At 41.4% G+C, this 20,561-nt stretch overlaps 3 protein-coding genes and 3 long non-coding RNA genes across 20 annotated transcripts in view; 2 read left to right on the forward strand and 4 right to left on the reverse strand.

Moving 5' to 3' along the window:
- The first annotated feature begins 598 nt into the window (after positions 1 to 598).
- On the forward strand, positions 599 to 6,113 carry cfap91 (cilia and flagella associated protein 91). The gene is given in 18 exon segments (XM_018678257.2): positions 599 to 1,053; positions 1,142 to 1,218; positions 1,814 to 1,971; positions 2,065 to 2,145; positions 2,317 to 2,373; positions 2,474 to 2,652; positions 2,794 to 2,971; positions 3,723 to 3,880; positions 4,003 to 4,167; positions 4,286 to 4,416; positions 4,497 to 4,604; positions 4,703 to 4,774; positions 4,876 to 5,022; positions 5,105 to 5,326; positions 5,434 to 5,571; positions 5,573 to 5,583; positions 5,684 to 5,775; positions 5,941 to 6,113. Coding segments are annotated over 18 exon segments (2,235 nt in total). The 5' UTR covers positions 599 to 965.
- LOC127142504 (uncharacterized) lies at positions 2,817 to 4,667 on the reverse strand. Its single transcript, XR_007813295.1, has 4 exons — positions 4,547 to 4,667; positions 4,292 to 4,378; positions 3,052 to 3,759; positions 2,817 to 2,946 (listed from the first exon to the last, which is right to left on the reverse strand). It is a non-coding gene; the product is annotated as an uncharacterized LOC127142504 (long non-coding RNA).
- LOC127142505 (uncharacterized) lies at positions 5,666 to 6,861 on the reverse strand. Its single transcript, XR_007813296.1, has 3 exons — positions 6,726 to 6,861; positions 5,968 to 6,144; positions 5,666 to 5,813 (listed from the first exon to the last, which is right to left on the reverse strand). It is a non-coding gene; the product is annotated as an uncharacterized LOC127142505 (long non-coding RNA).
- Positions 6,735 to 14,424, forward strand: nr1i2 (nuclear receptor subfamily 1, group I, member 2). 11 transcript variants are annotated; one of them, XR_007813288.1, is made up of 11 exons: positions 6,735 to 6,997; positions 7,783 to 7,881; positions 7,967 to 8,148; positions 10,248 to 10,378; positions 10,559 to 10,728; positions 10,813 to 11,153; positions 11,249 to 11,394; positions 12,856 to 12,922; positions 13,076 to 13,192; positions 13,390 to 13,495; positions 13,584 to 13,725. XR_007813288.1 is itself a non-coding variant. In XM_051070828.1 (11 exons), exons 4-11 carry the CDS (start codon positions 7,973 to 7,975, stop codon positions 13,738 to 13,740), a joined length of 1,344 nt encoding a protein of 447 aa, XP_050926785.1. In that variant the 5' UTR covers positions 6,848 to 6,997; positions 7,420 to 7,459; positions 7,783 to 7,889; positions 7,967 to 7,972; the 3' UTR covers positions 13,741 to 14,424. The 11 variants fall into 11 exon arrangements, 10 of the variants coding, with proteins under 10 accessions (XP_050926773.1, XP_050926771.1, XP_050926785.1 ...); XM_051070828.1 differs by lacking the exon at positions 12,856 to 12,922 and adding an exon at positions 7,420 to 7,459 and having other exon boundaries at positions 6,848 to 6,997; positions 7,783 to 7,889; positions 13,584 to 14,424; XM_051070823.1 differs by lacking the exon at positions 12,856 to 12,922 and adding an exon at positions 7,420 to 7,459 and having other exon boundaries at positions 6,848 to 6,997; positions 13,584 to 14,424.
- LOC127142502 (uncharacterized) lies at positions 10,883 to 16,877 on the reverse strand. Of its 2 annotated transcripts, XR_007813294.1 has the most exons (5): positions 15,465 to 16,877; positions 15,340 to 15,377; positions 15,064 to 15,217; positions 12,058 to 12,636; positions 10,883 to 11,017 (listed from the first exon to the last, which is right to left on the reverse strand). It is a non-coding gene; the product is annotated as an uncharacterized LOC127142502 (long non-coding RNA). The 2 variants fall into 2 exon arrangements; XR_007813293.1 differs by having other exon boundaries at positions 15,340 to 16,877.
- An 814-nt stretch (positions 16,878 to 17,691) lies between these two features.
- The window catches only part of gsk3ba (glycogen synthase kinase 3 beta, genome duplicate a), a 29,589-nt gene continuing 26,719 nt past the window's right edge, over positions 17,692 to 20,561 (reverse strand). For 2 of the 4 annotated variants that reach the window (XM_018678278.2, XM_018678279.2), the window contains exons 9-11: positions 20,080 to 20,266; positions 19,693 to 19,816; positions 17,692 to 19,175 (exon numbers count right to left, since the gene is read on the reverse strand). In XM_018678278.2, coding sequence (XP_018533794.1) covers positions 19,713 to 19,816; positions 20,080 to 20,266 — 291 coding nt within the window. In that variant the 3' untranslated portion in view covers positions 17,692 to 19,175; positions 19,693 to 19,712. The remainder of the gene's footprint in view (positions 19,176 to 19,692; positions 19,817 to 20,079; positions 20,267 to 20,561) is intronic. The other 2 variants (XM_018678276.2, XM_018678277.2) reach the window with 1 other exon arrangement.

Raw genomic sequence — 20,561 nt, forward strand, 5'->3', positions numbered from 1 at the left:
TGGCCCCTGGTCTAAGTGCAAAATCATTTCAGCCTACACATTTCAGAATTTGTAGTTGCTGAATTTACAGGTAGGCTACTATAGACTACTAAGATTCTGGGACTCTCAGCAAATCGTAATAGATGTTAATAGACGTACAAATATATCGTGACATTTTTTTTTTTTTTTTTTTTTTTTTTGCACAGCCTACGCTTTAATGACACAATCGCCACCAGGAATTCTCATTTGAAATGCTTCTTGTCCTTAACATTAAAACAAAAAAGTATTGTAGATAATACAAAGCTATTATATATTTATGTATGGCCTTTAGTTTTATGAAACGTATTTATGTTTTTAAGAAATAATGTTTTAAACCTGAGTTCAGTGCGAAGAATGGCTTCAAATACTACGATACCCATGAGCCTCTGCCGCCGTTGCTGTGGCGAGGCAGACGGCTAGAGGCACACAGCTTTATTCGGAACGATTCGTTGTTGCATTTGAGCACAAAACATCACGCTATAGTCGATACATTTCATCTGACACTGACCTAAAAGCCGAAAGTGATTTGACTAAAACAGCTGGATTTGTTGTCAAGTTTTAATGAGGCACGATATTGGCCTCTGCTTGCCGTTAGCGGCGCACTTGCTTGAATTCTAAGCTCGATGATTGGATGGTTCTTACCGAAATGCTCCTTGGGAGTTGTAGTTGCCCTCTCTCGGGGGCTCCCGGCGTTTTCCGGTATATAGGCTTGTACCTTTGACTTTCTCTCAAAGACCCATATATTTTCTAACGTAGTTGCCCAACATTTGTTGGATTTAAAATCCAGTCAGGCCTTAGACGTCCCAACTGCCAGTCCCCCGTGGAAATAACCCCTCCCACTTCCAAACGGTCAGTTTACCGTATCCATGGTTACTTTGCTAAATATCGCAGAGGTCTCAGCGACAGAAAATTGTCAAGAAAACACAGATTTTAATTGAAATACGAAGATGAGCGTATCCATCACTCGCACAGTTCCTAAGAAGAACAGTTCTGATAAAGTTGTTAGGCGGCAACGGGCTTATGACTTTTTGTATGGTGAGTAAACTCAACTAAACGCCAGCTAACATATAAAACTGTAGCTTACTTCATTGACATGAGCTGAACTCTTAATCTGTCGCTGCAGATCCAGTTTACACAGTGTCATCGGAAGTGGATCATGCTAGGTCCAGCCTCAAGGCCTATGCGACCAAAGACCGGGTCGTAAGTTGCGTTAACGGGTGTTTTAAAGCTTCTAATGTTAAAGATGTGCCATCAGATAAAGTCACCTAGAGAGTAATTTTACCATAACCTACTACTACTAGGTTATGGTAAAATTACAAGTACTAAGCCAGACTCATTTTGACTCACTAATACAAAAGTGTAATGGGTTGAAATGTATTATTAGTACTATAGATTTTTTTTGAGGTTTTGTAGCTCGCAGCGCTAGGACTTGTTAAAAATGACAAGGTGATGAAATACAAAGTAAGTCCATCTTGAAACCCACCTACCATTTCATCACAGAATAGTGCTGACCTGTTTTTAAGATGACAGATCCCTTTATTAAATAACAGCACACAGTAGGGAATATTGTGTTGTATACTGTTAATTTAATTTTTTTTTCACACTATGAACACTGAACTTCATTAAGTCATAATTTGCCCACTTTCTGTTTTTACCTCTCCTCCACTAGACACAAGTTGTTCCCTGTACTATGGCCAAACTATGGCCTATAGCCAACATGTTTACACAGCAGAACAAAGAAATGGTCTGACAGTGAAATACACTCACTGACAATATTTCTCTTTCTCTTACATAGCTGAAGGTGGCTGAGTTTGGGTCTATGTTCAGTAACCTGTCCCACCACCCACGGTATACTGTTAAGCTAGACCCTGTAGACCCAGTACCAGCATCTATTGATCGACGCTGGCGAGGCCACACAGAGCAGCGCAAGGAGGCACTGCAGCAGCTGGCTGGGTAACACAAACAGACACTCATTACAAATAAAAATGGTGTCCTTTGGCATTTTTATCAATTTGTGGCTGTGATTCTTGATTATCTCCTTGACAGCGTTATTCCAAACCCTCACTCTTGGTTGAAAAGGGAGGAGGGCCATGTGACTGGAGCTGATCGCTGGAAATACTTTAAACGGTTTGCATAGCCAGCCTACAATCTGAAGCTGTAAATATGGTGGAATACAGTCATAATAATTTAATTGTGGGTGTGCATTTTTTTCTGCCTGATACTGTGGTAGTTTACAAAAGATAACTGCTATGCTGCCCACAATTTGACTATAAATACTGACTTTCTGATTTCCTCTAGCCCTCTAATTCCCTTCACACAGCACATTCCCCCAGATGTGATTCTTGCTTTGCCAAAGTAAGTTCAACAAGAGTTTAATTTCTAATTTATTTTCCAGTCATTTCTGCTGTGTCTTTTTAACTAGTATAGGGTATATCCCATCTTTTTGTCACCTCAGAGAAGACCTTGTAACTGCTACTGGAAAAAATGCTGAACAACAGCCCACCCACTTCACTGTGGGGGTCCAGACAGACTACAGGGAAAGTGAAACACAGACAGACCCATACAGCCCTGAGTATGTGATACAGCCGGGGACAACACCCTCAGAACTCCTGCAACTGGCAGCTTTGACTTGGGGTACAAAATCAACTGTTCAGACCTTCACCAGTTACAGACGATACTATATAATTATCTTCTTAAAACCATGAATGTCCAGCCTTCTACTCTCTGTTCTCAGATGAATAGTCTATCTGTACCTCTGATGACAATTCCCCTCAGGTCATGGTCTGCCTGCAGGCCTGGCAGAAGTGGAAATGATAGAGCGAGCGAGTGCCAAACGAGCTTGGGAGGCCAGCCTTCCTCCGCTGGATGACTTGAGTCAGCTCGACAAAAGGAGGCGTATGATGGAGGAAATGGAGGCCAAAGAGTGGGCTTTCAGAGAGGGAGAAATCCAGAAGTGAGTGGTAATGTACCTCAACCACTTTTTTTTGAATCCCTAATCAGAAGACATAAATAGTAAAGTAAACCACTACTCACCTAAAATGTTGTTGGTGCAGTGTTTAGTCCACATTTCAGCTTCGTGTTTGCTGTAATCCTTTGGGGAAGTAGTATAATATCTTGAGCCATCACAGGTGCACAGCAAACTATGAAGTCCCCAAACTTGTGTAGCAGCTGCCTTTTTTGATATTACTACTGGGGGCACCTGTTTAAAATGTTTAAAGTTTGCACATACTGGCTTTAAAGCAGCTATCATCAGTATTTTTATATTTACAATAGATATGTAAATGCAAAGGGGGCCACTCATAATGAAAGAAAATTATCACCAGACATTGCAGTTATCCTAAACTCCATGGAGTCTTTTAGCATCTTTAAGATCATTGTTTTGGTTTTCCAGCTGCTACTTTGCTGTTCTGGTTCACTCTCTGCTCTTATCCTTTACTGTACACTGAGGGGTCAGTCGTGTGTACATAGCTTGTTTCTGCTGCCCCCAAGTGGTGAAGAAATTATATGTTGGAGGCTTAAGCAAAGTGAAATCATGCTGACACATGGGATTTGAGCGAGGTTTGAACTAAATATAGCCAAGAAGGATATGTGGGACATATACAGTTTTTGGCTTATTAAGCAGTCTTGGTGAACACTGTCTCTGCCATGAAACACCTTCCCTCCTGCATCTCCTGCAGTGCTTTGTTTCTGTGTGTGGTCGCCAGATTGCAGGAAACTCGTCTTGCTGTGCTGAAGGACCTGCTGAGGAAAAGAGATGAGGCCCAGAAAGAAGTCACAAATGACAGACTGAACCAAATATATTCCAAGCATCAAAAAGACAAGGAGACAAAGCTAAACAAGCTTCACAATGACTACATCAGGTGTAAGACAACCACTGCACATGCTCTTACGTAATATTAAATAAAATAATTATAATTATATTATTCAAGGCTTTATTTCACTCCCTATCATTTATCTCTTTTTTCATCACTGTTTTGTGTGTAGCACTGAGAAAAGTGGAAGCTAAGAGGAGAAATGTGGAGGGGAAGCTTGAGCAGTTTGGCATTGCCCGAGGTTCTCAGACGTATTCCCCTCACACCCGCAGGGACACATTCACCAGGAGTGCCCGCAACAATGAATTAAAAAACCACTACTTAGACACATATGAAGGTCTGAATCTAGAGGCTTTCAGCAATAAGAATTGAACATGTAATTTTCATAATGGCCCCTTAGAGACAACAGTATCCATTTATTGTTAAGATAACATTGAACCTTCTGTCAATCATAGGCTTACAAGAGTTAGAGGCAGGACTCTCTGCCTCAGTCCTCAAGCCACTGGTGAAAAGACCCAAACCAAAAGTCAAGGATAGGATCCAGCCCCCTGTGAGCAGAGCAGTAGAAATTATGAAGAAATACAAGGTAAAGCAGGAGGAAATATGTTCATTAAGCATATCATTTAAGTTCTAGATACACACAGACTATCAACTGTGGCTTCACAGGCACTGAGGGAGGAGAACGAGCAAGCGGCGAGGTCCTTACGTTTTCTTACCAAGAAAGATAAGCCTGTTCCTCGTCCTGTCACTCCCAGAGTGGAGGAGCCACCAGAGGTCAGCTGATGTCTCTGAGTCTATTTAACACTGACCTTGTTCATCGTACCTGTCTCAGAGATGGTATTTTGTTAATTAATTTATATGTCCCTCATTAGGGGGATGAGGAGATAGAGCTTGCGGTCATCCACTTGCAGAAACTACTGAGAGGAAGAAGTATCCAGTATGAGGTCTGAGTATGTTTACCTAAATGACTGTAAATGCCTACAGGAATGTTTGTATGTGTTTTAAGTTGTAAGGACATCTCTGTTCTGTCTGTGTTGTTGTACAGATGTTTAAGGGCAAGGAGAACCATCTGGAGCTTATCCAAGAGCTGAGGACTGTCCACGCCCTGCAGAGGGAGGAGCAGGAGCTGCAGAAAGCTGACAAAGAGCTTGTGATCACCCTAAAAAAACAGAGAGACAAACAAAGACACAAGGTGAAACACACAGACTCACAGATCACTTTACACACAACGCATTTTACAATCTCATCATTATGCCGTTTCTCTTACCTCCCAGACCTCTCAAGAGGAGGTGTCTCAGGCCAGAGTGGTAGGTGCAGAGCTTGAACACCTGTTTGACACCTTGTCCAAGGAGCTGATTCGTCTCCAGGAGGAGCGCAGGATCCATGCATTTACAATCCTGGCTGAGAGAGATCGTCGCCTTCGAGAGGCTGAGGAGAGTGGAAGGAGGCAGGTGGAGGAGCGCAGACGCAGAGAAGAAGATGAGATCTTCAGACAGGTGCGAACACGTGTTCTGCTATGAGTGTGCAAAGGAAGTTGTTCTAATACGTGTGTGTGCAGGTGGTGTACATATTTTAATGCTTAGCACTTACCACTGTGTTACAGGTGGTGCAGGTACACCAGGAAACTGTGGATTTGTATTTAGAGGACATCATCTTGGGGACCTTGGAGCAGACTGCTGACCAGCAGGCCAGAGAGGAGATCCGCAGGAGGGCAAAGGAGGTCAATGACATCGCTTACACCTATGGAGGAAAGGTAATAGACACATCATTACCCTGCATACCTGCTGATACTTTGTATGCAGAAATTCAAACCCAGTGTTAATAAATAAAAATTTGTGTGTGTGTGTGAGTAGCCGGAACAATCTTCAGTCGGAGGAGATTGTGTCAGAGTTGGTGTACAGTTTCCTTATCCCAGAGGTTGAGAAGATCAGTGTCAGGCAAAGAGGTTTGGGAGATTTTTCTTTTTCCATGCAGAGAATTCAACTGCACCACAGTGACAAATGTTTTAGAAGTTAAAATAATGTGCTAAAAAATTGCTGAAATACTTGCAGCAACAGTTGACAATAAATGAAAGGGCAGACAGTCTAACCTAACAATCTCTCTCTCTCAGTGCACCTGAGGCAGCACAGACACTTACAGGCAGCTCGGAGTATCATTCATGGGACTGCAGAGCATTCTGGGATCCTCCCTAGTTCTCTGGAGGCCTCACAGTTGATGTGTCCTTCTGAAAGAGCCTCAAACCGAGTCCTCGAGGAGATGATCAGCCAAGAGGAGCAGGGGTAGAGGAAGGAAGCAGAGCAGCCCCACAATCAAACTGAGTAAAGAGAGGGATAAAAATATAAAAAGTATACTGAGGTGCAGTATGTCTAAATGTGTTGTTCTCTCATATTATTAAAGCATAAGTTGCATCATCATTGTGGGTTTTTGAGTAAATTATAGATATACATATATATGATTAGTACTACTTACATATTTGATTAAAATGTTTTTAGAAAGGTGTTGGTGCAACTGCATGGTCATTTTAGAAGATGCAGTTTGTGGTGCTGTTTAACTGTATTGCACTATACGGACATTTTTCTGTTATTTGAACTGCCCTCATTGAAAAAATAAAGTTTTGACCACTAAGAGCCTGAAAGACTCCAATCCAAACAGCCAAATGCAATGATACAAAGTCCCATCAAACTCTCTCATAAACTGTGTAATGACTGCTGAGAACAGCTTTGCTCCCAGAAATGTAGCATGGGACAGAGACAGGTCTGGATTTTCAAATTCTCCAAAATGTGTCTATGTCAGCACGACGTGTCACGGCACGTCACGGCTTAGCCGGTATGGCCTCATCGGCAGCACGGCCTACGACAACGCTGGGGGTACCGAGGTCACAGCACAGGGTCTCACCTGTGTACAGTCTGTGGTTCACACAGGTGGTGCCAAAGCGGGAGAGACTAGACGTGGGCGTTGGATGTCTAACCCCGCCTTCCCGCTGGCTGAAGGAAGAAATGCGCGCAGCAGCCAGGCAGTATCAAACACTTCCAGCAGGAAATACGACATACTCGGTGTCACCTGTTGAGTGTTCTGTAAATTCACAAATCCTCCGGGATCGACATCTGCGTGGCGAAAACCCTGTGGAACCGCATACAGCCGATAGGTCTCCTGGAATCACCGAATCAGTGAGTTGAATGATCTCGATCACTGTTTGATTAAAACTCGACCTTTAACCAGGTGAATCAGGGCTAGGAAAGACGGGTGTAAATTTAAAAGTAGAGAGAAAGAGCACGCCTTACAGTTTTATTTTTAAGTTACTACAAATGTCAGTTTGCCAGTTGTCAGACTTTTCGCTACCTGCCAAAACAAAACAAATCACTGTCACTGCCGTGTAGGTGAGAGCAGTCATGGTGCTTGTGCACAGTTCAAAGACACCTCACAGTGGATGCATACATTATCGATGTGTTGTCACATTAATGTCAGTTTTATATTGACTTATTTGATTTGTTCACACACTGAAAATACCATATATAACACCAAGCGATTTCAAAGATTTGAAACAGTGCTGAGTCCTATAGAAAACTGACCTATTCATTCCCCTGCACAGCTGCCGTTTCCTGACGTTTCAGAACTTTTCGTGCTGTGAAGTAAGTTTTAATTGAGTTTGAAATGGTTCCCCCACTGTGACCATTTAGCCTCAAGGGTTGGAAAAGAACAGGTCTTTTAAAAGACTTAAATGACCTCACTGAGCCTTTATTCATGCATAGCCCTGCTCATATAGTAAGAGAAAGTGATCCAGCCACGATATTGTTGGCTTATCCCTATATTTGAAGGCTAGAGTATCACAGCTCCGTGCTCCCTATGGTATGTTGTCTTCTGTAAATTAATTGTGATGTGATAAAAAAAAAAAAAAGAGACTGAAACTGTTTTTGTTTGTGTGTGTGTGTGTGTGTGTGTGTGTGTGTGTGAGGTGTTTTTTCTTCTTTCTGCAGGAACTGGTAAGCTCGGTCTCACAGTGTTATTTGTGCTCGTGGTTGTCAACACTAAAACCTCACTTCCCACAAATCCAGTTAGTTGGTACAAAAACAATTTTGCACTCGAAATTCATCTGTATGAAGTTAGCGATGCTAAAAATGATCTAATGATCCCTTTAGGTGAGAATGAACCAGAAGGCAGCCAGAGCGCAGGACATCTGTGAAGAGCTCACGGGGCAAAATGAAGAGGATGAGGAGGTGTCGGAAAATGAGGAGTCCAGAGCCTGCGGTGTGTGTGGAGACCTGGCCAAAGGTTACCACTTCAATGCCTTGACGTGCGAAGGCTGCAAGGGCTTCTTCAGGTCAGGTCGTTTCACTCAGCCTCCCTCACTCTCTTCATCTCTCACTCACATGCTGCAGCTTTCCCGTCATCCCAGTCGCTGTGCTTTCTTCTGTTTCTGCTCTGTGGTTATGGCATTAATTCTAACAGTCAACATCTGTGATACAGGGCAAAGGTTGACACATGCTTCTCACATGTCTTAAATATAGCTATGTATATCAACTGTGGCTATAGCTTTAGAGTTCTCTCAGTTGCTTACGCACATTTAATGAAACACTGTAAAAAAGAGAGAGAGACAGAGAAGTGAAATCATTACATTAATTATAAATTCATATTGTGCAGGTCAACATATGTGGAGTTGTAGATACATTAATAAAAAATTATCTAAAAAAAAAAAAAGCATAAAGTAATATAGCTGTAGGAAAGCATAAACACCTATGAAGAATTAAGAAGATGGACAGCAGAGGAAATAAAACATTTAGAGTAAAGCATAGTCATGTCCTGTCAGCAGAGATGATAACTCACTTGATAAGAGCTCATTTAGGGTCAAATAATCTTTGAACAGATGTTAAAAACCATTCAGGATGTTTCTTTCACGAAAAATTATTAAGAACAACTGAACTGGCTGAAGGGGAATTTTCTTTTTGGAGAGTTGGCACTATTCACTGGCCACACAGTCTCATTCATCTCTGTGTTATGTCCCCTTTCTACCTGAATGTGATACACTGCACCCAAGTATTTGTAAGAGTTTTCATTTTCAACAGTCATTTATTAATGAATGCAGCACTGCAGTTGCACAGTTATAGTATGGTAACCTAATAGCATATATCTTATATCCGTCAGACCTCATGTCATCACAGATTTCTCTGTGTACACCTTTCCATTAAGTTCTCTGCATAATATGAAATTTTCTATACATCTAAATGTACCTAACATCTGATATTTTCTTCAAACACAATCTTTCGCCATAATGCAGCTTTCCTCTCCATGTCTCTTCCTCTGTGACCACCTCTTCCTCTTACCACACATAAACATCTACCCTCCATGAGCAGGCCGTTGTCCTCTGATGTCTGTCTGTTCCATGTTCAGGAGCACAAAACTCCACAAAGTAAATATGTTTGAGAAGCAGCTTGTGTAAATTTTACTCAGTTGTTCAGATGCATTGTTTGTCAGAGACAAAAGGCCCAATTTTGAAAGTATGGTAAAAACAAAGACAAACAGCAAATACATGCTCAAATGGTGCTGTGTTCTCAAAGCTTTTCATACAGTCAACTAAATCACATAATTGTGTCTGAAAATATAAAAGGAAAACAACCTTTTTCTGACAGAGCACATCAAATCAAATGTTCCTGCAGTCATTTAATGGTGGTAAACAACACAGAAAATGACAAAATATTTTAGACTTGTGTAGTTCACATGTTGCTGCCATTTACCTCTGGACATAGATTTAGCCTAACATTTCTGCGGTCATCAGATGTCAACTCCTGACATCAGTGAGTGTGACTTGGATGTGAGTGAGTACATTTTCTACAGCTACACAAAAAAATGATCTCCTCTGTCCTTCACTCGAGAAATGGTGAGTACTGTATTCTAGAAAATAAACCTGATAAAGTACATGTCCCTACATTTCTTGTAGCATTTTGTGCTTTCTCTGCTTCAGCTGACCAACCTGATGCATCACATTACATGTGTTTTTGTGGAATGTTTTGGCAACAGTGATTTCATTATAATTTTTGCTAGATAGTAAAAAATCATAATACAAAAAAGACCCAGAAATTGTTACTAGAGTACTTGTTACTGAGTCTTTGTTGGCAGAAGTACATCTGCTGACAGCAGAGGAGAAACTGCTACATGTTTTCAATATGGTATTGGTGTTACGACAATACCAGATTACTGGAACTGTGAAACATGTAGCATGTGTGTAGACAAGCAGAGTGATGTTATCATCTGGTCTGGGTGAACATGCTTTTTGTTTTCCATTCATTATTCTCAATTTCTCATGGATTATTTGCTGGCTGTTGCATGAATGGCCCAAAGTAACACCTTAAATAATATCTATGTGTTTTCTAACTTCAGATTGATGTTTGTAAACTGACACTAAGTGGATTTTTTAAAATTCAGACGTGCCATAAAGAGGTCAACACCGCTCCGCTGTCCATTCCTGAATAAATGCATAATAACCAAAAACAACCGCCGGTCATGTCAAGCCTGTCGCTTCCGTAAATGCCAGGCCATCGGCATGCGCAAAGAAAGTAAGTAACATCCAAAATAAAATTGAGCATGTGTCTTTGCTGTATCCTTAAGAAAGGAACTTAATTATCTCATGTTGTTTGCTATAATGTGTCAGCATAATCCAAAATGTAATTATCAAAACAGATTTATATTTGTATCTGTGACATACAGTACATGCAGGTATTTTTGTGCCTCTGTAGTGGTCATGTCTGAGGAGGAGGTATTGGAGAGGAGGATTCGAATCAAGAAGAAAAAGATGCTCGATGCTTCAATACAGCTTTCATCCCAGCAGAAAGAAACCATTGAGGAGCTTCTCTGTGGCCACCGCAGCACATTTGACTCAGCATTTTCCAGTTTCAGTGGCTTTAGGGTGTGTGAATGACTGCAAGCATATTTGAAGTGTTCATCATCCTCACTGTATTAACTTGTCTGAACGACTTTTTCTTTTTTTCAGCCCATTGATAGAAGCGTCCTTCCTGAGAGCAAGTGCAACCAGCAAGCAAGTGAGCACTTTGACCCACAGATGGACTGTCCTACAAACTCTTGCACTGACACTAGTAAATCTGCCACAGCCCCCCAAACATCCTCATATGCCAACTTCTTCTGCTTCTCCTCTTCCTCCTCGTTGTCGTCCTCCTCCTCCAGTCTCTGTGGTTCCTCTGAAAAACAAGAGAACCAAAAGGGAGAGGAGGTTAGAAAAGGCAGTGTTTTTACTGCTCTTCCACACATAACTGACCTCACCACTTACATGATCCAGGACATCATTAGTTTCTCCAAAAGTCTACAGGACTTCCGGTAAATGTGTGCCTCAGTTCACATTCAGATATGTCTCAGTGGGTCTGTTTTTTATGACTAATGTGTGTGTGTCATGTCACAATGGTCTCTCACAGGTCTCTAAGCATGGAGGACCAAATTGCTCTTTTGAAGGGGGCCACATTTGAAATTATGCAGATCCGCTTCAACATGGTGTTCAACATAAAAACAAGCATCTGGGAATGTGGCCACATTACATACTGCATAGATGACGCTGTACGAGGTGAGAGTGCTTACATGAACACAACAACAACAATAGTGCTTTTTATTTTATTACCATATAAAGTTGATACATGTTAACAAACAAACAAAGTTGTCTGTTGTCACATCTAGCACATCTTTGCTTTCCTTCTTCTGTGGAAAATTTCTGGCTTATGTCCATCTGTCATTTGGTGCCAGGCAGGTAGTGCACAGTGGGTTTATGAAAGCTAACAGCCATGTGCTGCTGCAAACAAGCTTGGGTCAGGAATTAGTGATATGATCCATTGTTTAAGGAAAGAGGTGAAATCACATGGAGGCTGAGGTGCCACTGGATTTGTCAGTGTTTACATATTTGGTTGATTTTTGAAGCGATAAAAACAGTAATTATAATCAAGTCTGCTTAATTAATACAAAGTACCTTCAGTAATGGACATTGATTGCCCTCAGAACGCCTACTGGGTCTGAATACTTTCTGAATGCACTGTAGTTGACTGTTTTAAGGCACAAATATTATCTGAAAGAAGCAGCAGCACAAAGGTAGATGTATAATCTGGTTGACAGTGTGTGAAAGTAATCATTGCAGTTTTCATTTGTGAGCAGTCAGACATGTAATGACACATGTACCTCTCTCACACCTCTTATTGCATGTTCTCGCATGTAATGTGACTCCTGGAGGAACACTCACCAGAATGTTGTCAAACTGGTGCTGCTGCTCCTTTTAAGATGAAACAAAATGCAGGTGCCATTCATTCATTGTCTTCCAGCTGTGTATGCTCTGCCTTTGGCTGCCAGGTTAATGGAATATTTAGGATTACATTACAGGGAATAATTCAGATCATTTTAAACATAGTTCTGATCAACAATATTGCCTCTGTTCTAGGTCAGTGTGTAAGGTATATTAAATGCCACATAACCATAGTAACAATGCTTATTTTCATGCTTTTACTACATTACCAGTGTAGTCACTGGTCAAAGTAACCGAACCATGGTTTACTGACTACAGTCAACCCCAGGGAAGGATGGTGATGTGAATATGGCCTCTCATTTTTCTTTTGGTAATTATTTGTGGTGTAGGAATAAACTCTGAAGTGTCCAGCTACAGAAAACATACCAGTTTGGCAGAGGAAACAGTATTACGCAATATCAGGACATCAGAACATCTTGTGCAGTACAGCTTACATTCCTCTTACCATTTCTTCTCTCTCTTATCTTATTGTGACATCATTGAGATATTGTAGTTTAAGCACATCACAGCATGACGTTTCTAAAAACAATTTAGGGATAAAAAAATTTGTTATTAGTAGTAGTAGCGTAGTAATTCAACCTTACATAACATTTAGTTATTTAATGCAGTAATTTAACTTTTTGGCAAGCGATTTTTTGACACTTTTACAAATACTGATATACAGGAAACAATTCTGTCTGTATTGTTAACGTCATATTTAAATATATGTAATGTGCTATGTGTGTATGGTCTACATAGATATACAGGGTGATCCCAAAGAGGGCTGGAAAAAAGGAAAGAAAAATGACCCATATTGGGTGCAATGGTAATTTAATACAGTGTACATTTCCTCTGTATTATTTTGTTCAGTATGACAACAGTCATGCCAGAAATGCTGCTCTTACTCCTTATTAATTCAAATGAGACATTTCAAAATAAAAGTTTTGCTGTCCTGTCATTGCTCTCCTGTGTTTTGCAGCTGGTTTCCAGCCACTCCTACTGGAGCCGCTGTTGAAATTTCACCACACACTGCGCAAACTGGGCCTGCAGGAGGAAGAGTATGTTCTCATGCAAGCCATGTCCCTGTTTTCCCCAGGTAGCAGCAGGTCTTCATCAGTTCATCCCAGTCCTTTCTAATCAATCATTTATGAAGCCTGTAAATATTTAAACTCCAGAATCAGTTTGCATTTGTATCCAGGCAAGCATAAAAATATTTTCAGACATCTTCAGATTCAAGTTTCTTTGGATTATTAGATATTTGTCTTTAAAAACAGATTATGTGTGATCTGTCAGATCGTCCAGGTGTGCAGCAGCACAGTGTGATTGATGAGCTTCATGAAAACTTGGCGCTGACACTAAAAACCTGGATTGACTGCAAGAGGACAGGCCAAGGAAAAAAGTGAGTGAAACACCTAATGTGTTCCTCGATCATTTCAGCCTGAAAATTTGAACACACTGATCTGCCTTTGTTTCCTCTGTGACTTTAGTTTGCTGTATCCCAAAGTGATTGCCTGTCTCATGGAGATGAGAACAATGACTGAGGAGTACACCAAACAGGTTCTACAGATCCAGGACATCCAGCCTGGCGATATCTCTCCTCTCATTATGGAGATGGTCAGTAAAAACCCATGTACTGACCTCTAATGACACCTACTGTACATGGGCAGCTCAGGCACTCTGGGTCCTCCTCTGCTATTTAATAATGGAAACCCCAAACAGAAAATCAGGTTCTGTCATGTAACAGTCTTAAGCATAGAATGCACAAAGTCCTGAACAAATGGAGATGCTTGTGGACATTAAAGTCTTGACTGAGTCAAGTCCTGCTTATCTGTCTTCTGCACACTACAAGAAACCATGAGTAAGGCCACATTAAGTTATAATGTCTGTTTTGTTAACTGTTTGCAGTACTGTTGGAATATAGTGAATTTGTCATTTCTGTGTTATGTGTTTTGTTTACAGTGAATACATATTGTGTGTCCATGAATTAATGTTGGCTTAAGGTTGGGAGTGTTTTCTGTGTTTTTGCACACAGAATCCATGAAGTCTGTGAAGAGAGAGTGGAAAGAGCTGCAGTTGCAAAGACAAGCTGTACCTTTCATATTTGTTACCTCAGGTTGTGTTTAGCTTTGTGTATTGATTGTGTATATTCTACACAAAACTGACTAAAAGTGCTCCACTTCTGCGGTCGTCAGCAGCAAGACAAACAGTGCCCCCATGTGGCAGTGCTTACACGAAGGATAACACTTTAAATAAAGGACTGATCCGTTGGTGCCACTGCAAAAATGGCACTTTTTACCAGTTGTTCATTAAATATATTGTGGAAAAATCTGTACAGCTGTTCTGTGTTTGTACAAAAAAATGTGAGTGCTCCCCTGAATATGCCAAACTGTCTTGTCATAGACTTGAGAATAAAAAATAAGGGCCACCATTTTGCGTTGAGGGCAAAAAGAAAAATATATGGAGCATTAAAGGAGGATTGATTCTATTACAATAACAAGCTCCTGAACCAAACTGTAAAAATACAGCTTCCATCTGGAAATGAAACAGTGTGCCATATGGTGCCATATGTAAAACATGACTGCAGAGAGAATCAAATAAATGACATCAACTTGAAGAGACTTCTTGAATAAAATGTACTACCATCATGTGCGTCAGTGAAGCTTCAGCAATCATGACAACATGCTGTTGATACCAATCCTAGATGCACATGGTCTGTTCCTTCTCTACAGCTTAGACGTGAGAAGAGGTCTGCTGTATTTGGGTGGTAGTTTTTTTGTTTTCTTCTTTTTAACAAAGGGTAATATAACAAGCTTTTAAATACAACACATTGTTAAAGATGAAACCAGTGGTTTTCAACCTTTTTGGCCTCTGACGTTTTTTTACAAAAAGCAGTCTGTAGTTGATGTCACACTTCAGATGTGTTAGAGTTGTTTAAAGCTTGGCTACATGGCTACACAACTTATCTACCTTGTTGAACATCTCAGTAATGCCCACTGGCTCTGGATTCTCGGCTGACTCATGGAGATCCAGCGAGGCCTCTGCGCCACCTGTGTATCTCTGTTTATCATCTCTGGACCTCATCTTCTGTCATAGACTGCACTTCCAACATGGGCTCACATCTCTGATAGAGACACAATAGAGAACAACAAACTGCAATTAACACAAGCAATATAAACCAAACAACTATTAAACAGAAAACATAGTGAGTGGACACAGTTGCACCCTGCAAAACATGTTACTTACATATTGTAGGTCAGTCACAGGGATCCAAACTCTTAACACTGCAAAGAAAAAACAGTAACTTTAACGTTACAAAGTAGTCCAAAGAAACTATAGCTATATAAATACAGCCACATAAGCTACTTTACCTTTGACAGGGTGGTCACTGCACACAGAATCAGGATCAGGGAATATCCAGCTCCACTCCTCCCAGCCTGCCCTCCAGCTGCATTTCGCTGACATTTAAACAAACTATTGACTCCATCCAATCACAAACAAGAAGTGCTGTCCGAGCCTTACCGTAATCTGAAATGTTTTGTGTTTTGTGAATTGTCACGTTTTGACCTCCAGGGCCACCACAGTACAGAGTTCGTAGCATTAGCTGTTTTCCAGGGATGCTCGTCATGCTAGCTTGTCAACAAATATGAACACATCATCATTCTTAAAATTTGATGCAACTGAAACTAGACTCGAAACTACTGGCTTCAATTTTGCTTTACAAAGATAATTTAATTGGCTCAATATAGAGACAAAAGCACACTTGCCAAAATAAGATGTAACAGACAAAGTGTTTTATCATTTCCAGGCTATCCTACTCTTTATTTAATGCAAATTACAGTACCAGGGAACTATTCCTCAGAGCACGCAGAGGGAATATTTACAGAGGCGCACATTTAGCATACCTTCACAGAACAAAAGAAAAAACAAAAAACAAATGAAATAAAAATTTCAGTCACAAACAGAGGCATTCAAGTAGTAGTACTGTTATACAGGATGTTTTTGTAGTATTTTCTATGATTTTTCTTTTCTTTAACCCCAGTTAGCATATTAAACTAGTAAACATGCTAGTATAATAATATACTAGCATATATACTTTCTTGTCTTCTTTTTTGGTAACTTTTGTGGTGTTTTCATTGAACTGGAGTCAGGGGTAGGGTGAAGTGGTCAGACTTTCCGGTGGAGGGTAGCAACACGTTCATGAATGCAAAATTACAGCAAGCAGGAGACCGGGGAGAAAGGCTACATGACTCGACCCATTTAGGTGCTACTGAATTCCCCCCCAGAATATGCAGACAGGGAGGAGAAACAAGCAAGAGGACAGAGAAACAACAAAATATCCAGAGAGAGAAGAGAGTCAGAATACATTATTGCCTCTGAGGATGGCTCATCACAACTACATCATAGTTTGGCTTTGGTAACAGAACCAACACTGTGAGTAATACAGAAACTGTACTGTATTGTTTATATACAGTATATGAGGCCTTTTTTTTTAACCCCTGCTGCCATCCACAAACCTCCCACACCGACCCACCCATTTCATGCCCAGAGCCAGGACTGTGGTATACATGTTTGTGCGTGCATGTGTGTCCAAGATAAAACATCTATTAAAATAAACACTTGTCTACTTTATCTTCAGTTAAGGAAAATATCCTTACAATTAACAATGTCTGTATATTACATTAAATGTGCAATGAAAAAGGGCAAGAGGTGCAGATGGAGGGGGACTGGAAATCAAGTGCAAGGGTGTGAGCATATGTGTGTGTGTGTGGTGTGTGGTGTGTGTGTGTTGTGTGTGTGTGTGTGAGTGTGTTGCAGGATAGCAGGACATTCAACAGCACCAAAGGGAGAGTCAAAATATGTGAGAGGTTTAGGAGTGGGGCAATGCGGGCGGTGGGGGTGAGGGGTGGGGGATGATGGCATAGGCTGGGTGAGGGAGGGGGGAAACAAGGCGAAGGTGTATGAAAGCAAAGGCACTCCAAACTATAGTTACACTATACATGACTAGTTCTTGTTACAATAATACAGCTGTCATCTACTGTACTGTACAGGTAAGATTGAACATATGGCTGGATAAAGCTGATCATTATCATCATCTAGAATATCCATTAACAACATCAGTTTTGCCCTGATTCTGTTTTTTTTTTTTAGCTTTTTTTTTTTTTTTTTTTATTCTTTCCCTACCCTTTGTCATCTTTGTTTTTGCTCATAAACAGTACATGGGTCTGCATATATACATACCTTGAACACAACATGGAAAAAATAATCAACATAACATAAAAAACAACATACAAGTCATACGAGTCAGAATTTTGGTGAGGAGCATTTATACTGTATATACAAATTCAGCTTTTTTCTTTTCTTTTTCTTTTTTTAAAATGTAGTGAGTATTCTCTGTAAATAAGACGCTTCGACAGACTGTACCGAGTGGCTCTATGTGCGGCAGGTGGAGGGGAGAAAGAAAGCTAGGCTAACACTTCAGTCAGTGGTCACAACACATGAGGAAGTCAGTGGTGAGCCGTGGACCACCGCTGAGACTTCTCAAAGAGTCGAGGAAAGAAAAGAGAAACATCTTGGATTCTTCACAGAGAGAGAGAGGAGAGAGAGAGAGAGAGAGAGAGAGAGAGAGAGAGAGAGAGAGAGAGAGAGAGAGAGAGAGAGAGAGAGAGAGAGAGATCTGGACAGGGGAAGATGTTTGTCTAGATGCTGCACTGTCACAGAAACAATGTTACAGACAGAGTCAGTACAAAGACAGGGAATAGAGCAATGCCCTAAACCGATCTACAGCCTTAATACAGACAACACAGGAGAACAGGGAAGTGACTGCTGGAATCTAACCACACTCCAGCAACAAAAAAACAAACAAACAAACAAACAAAAAAACACCACCATATCTAAATCTATTGTCTTTAGGCAGTAGCAAATATTGCCACTGCTCTGCCAGATATGAGCTCACCATAAATGATTTCTGAACCATTGTAGTTAATATACATATATCTATATATACTTTTTATACATAAGGAAAAGTAATATATAAACTGTGTATGTATGCATGTTTGTTTTGTATTGTATGTATATATTATACAAGCACACAGGACCAGATACATGTCACATCCATCGCACATGGCAATCCAAAAACATCTGCCCAGGAGTACAAAACAAAAATTAAAAACAAGGTCGCATAAAACAGCTTGCTAACCATTTAAAAACAAACAAACAAACAAAAAAAAAACAACCTGTCCAAACATTACCCCCACAAGTGGACTGCATCTTTCCACATACATCAGTATCGTCATGCATCCATGTGTGTGAGGATGTGAGCGTGTATGTTTATGGGTGTGTATGTGTGTATACGCGTGCGTGAGCCTCATGCCTTGTCTGCGGAAGTGGAGGTGAGAAGTGAGAGGGTGTGGTGACCCCCAGGTTGATCCTAACCATACTCAGGCCATGCACTACAGGAGGAACCAATGGGGAGGCGTGGGGGAGAGGAGTTGAACCAGGGGACACAGGGGTCAGAGGTCATATGATGAGGATGCAGAAAAATGGAACAATGTGGAGGAAAGACAAAAGGATTTTGGGCCAAGGGGAACAGCTTAGGACTTTTTCTACAGATTGTCCTCTTACAAACATTAGCAGGCTAGCATTGTGTATACATGTACAGTGTACTTTTATCAATAGTACAGTCGACAACACCTCTGGCCCTGTGCATTGCTTCCCGGTTGAAAGAGCACGGAGAGACGTCTTTGATGGAGGATGGAGTAGAGTTCAAACAGCTGGATGAGGGGCCAGTTGGGGATAAAAGGGGCAGATTAGGGGATTCTTGGTTTGTGGTTGTGGTCACATAGGGCTGTTGTCTAGCTGTTGAACCCGGACTGCGTCAGCATCGCTCCGCTGCCGTCAGGGAGGAGAGCAGGGCAGAGCAGAGCTGAGCAGAGCTCACCCCCTGGCCGGGGCAATGGAGAGGCCGTGGGCTGGGGCTGAGACCGGGGTGGGGCGGGATGGTCTGTGGGCTCAGGAGGTGGAGTTGGAGGCCGAGGCAGAGGCGGTGGTGGTGCTGGGACCTCGCTCTGTGCTGCTACCATCTATGGACAGGAAGAGGGGGTGATCTCTTTGTTAGGAGATAGGTTAAAAAAAAAAAAAAAGAGTGACAGAGACACAGTGAGAGCATAAAGTAGAAGGCTGTGTTCATTAGTGAACAACCTCTACAGCACTCTCAAAGTGAATGAGTAATACCTCCTCCTTCAACCACTGCTGTGAGTTCAGTTACAGGGTTTACTGGGCTGCTCCCTGGTATAAATATGTGAAACTGTGCATCAACTTAATTTCTTTACACACCAAGAGTTGTCTCAACAAAGCAAAGCCAATGTTAACTCTTGTTTTGCTTCTATTTCTATCACTTTTCCTCTACTGAAATTAGCATGTTAACCAGTTAGCCCCAGCCTGTCCCATCTCCTAACACCACCTTTTGTTTTGAAAATGTAATGATGGCCAAACCTCTTGGTAAGTAAACAGCTGTTAATGCTAATGTTAACTATGTAGCAATGGCATATAGCAACTTTAAACTAAAATAAACAGCTGCTAGCCAAAAAAAACAAGTGCCTGGTGGAGGAAGCGTTGCCTTAACCTGTGGTGGCAGAGGCGTTAGTTGGGGTAGAGGCGGTGGCCTGGCTGCGGGCGTGGGCAGGGATGAGTATGGAGGCCAAAGAGGGATTACTGGATAACTCTGAAAGAGAAAGAACGAGATATGTTGCTGTGTTATGTTTTTACAAAGCTACCTGTGATTCCTGGATAACAGACACACACCTCAACAATGGAAACATAAATCAAAGGGCTTTAAACAACATGACAACACAAGATTCACAGGAGAAAGCTTCGGCGAACCTGTCATTAGTGTTCACTTCTCATGACAAGGATGTGCACAAACTGGTTTTCTTCTTCTGAGTACATGCTAATAGATCTGTTTTGAGTGACACTCCTGTTTCATACCCTGGGTGGTGAAGTTGAAGAGGGAGGGCTTCTCTCTCCCATTGGGCAGTTTGACATTGGGGTCGCGCAGCTCGTCAAAGAAGGAGTGTGCGCATGCCTCTAGAGGGGTGAGGCGGGCCGTGGGCGTGTACTCAAGCAGGCGAGAGCACAGGGCAATGGCCTCCGGAGGCGTGCGTGGCCGGAACACCTGAGCATCAGTAACACACAGATGTCAACAGAGATCGTAAGAAGCTTATTTCACAGTGTTGCAAAGATATTTCAGTGTTGCTGACACACACAAAATGAACGTTTCCTCCAAAAGGTTAGAAGATGAAGAACTGAATCTTCAGTGGATTTTATGAAGCTTGTAGTCAAATGAGGCAGACTTTATGAAGGGGTATGAATGAATCAATGAATGTATTTGATTGTTGCAGCAGTGAACAGTAGTAAACCGAACACCTGTGCAGAGAGCAACCACAGCAGGTTGCCTGAGAAAACAACAG

Source organism: Lates calcarifer, linkage group LG1 (genome assembly GCF_001640805.2).
Source record: "Lates calcarifer isolate ASB-BC8 linkage group LG1, TLL_Latcal_v3, whole genome shotgun sequence".
Lineage (NCBI taxonomy): Eukaryota > Metazoa > Chordata > Actinopteri > Centropomidae > Lates > Lates calcarifer.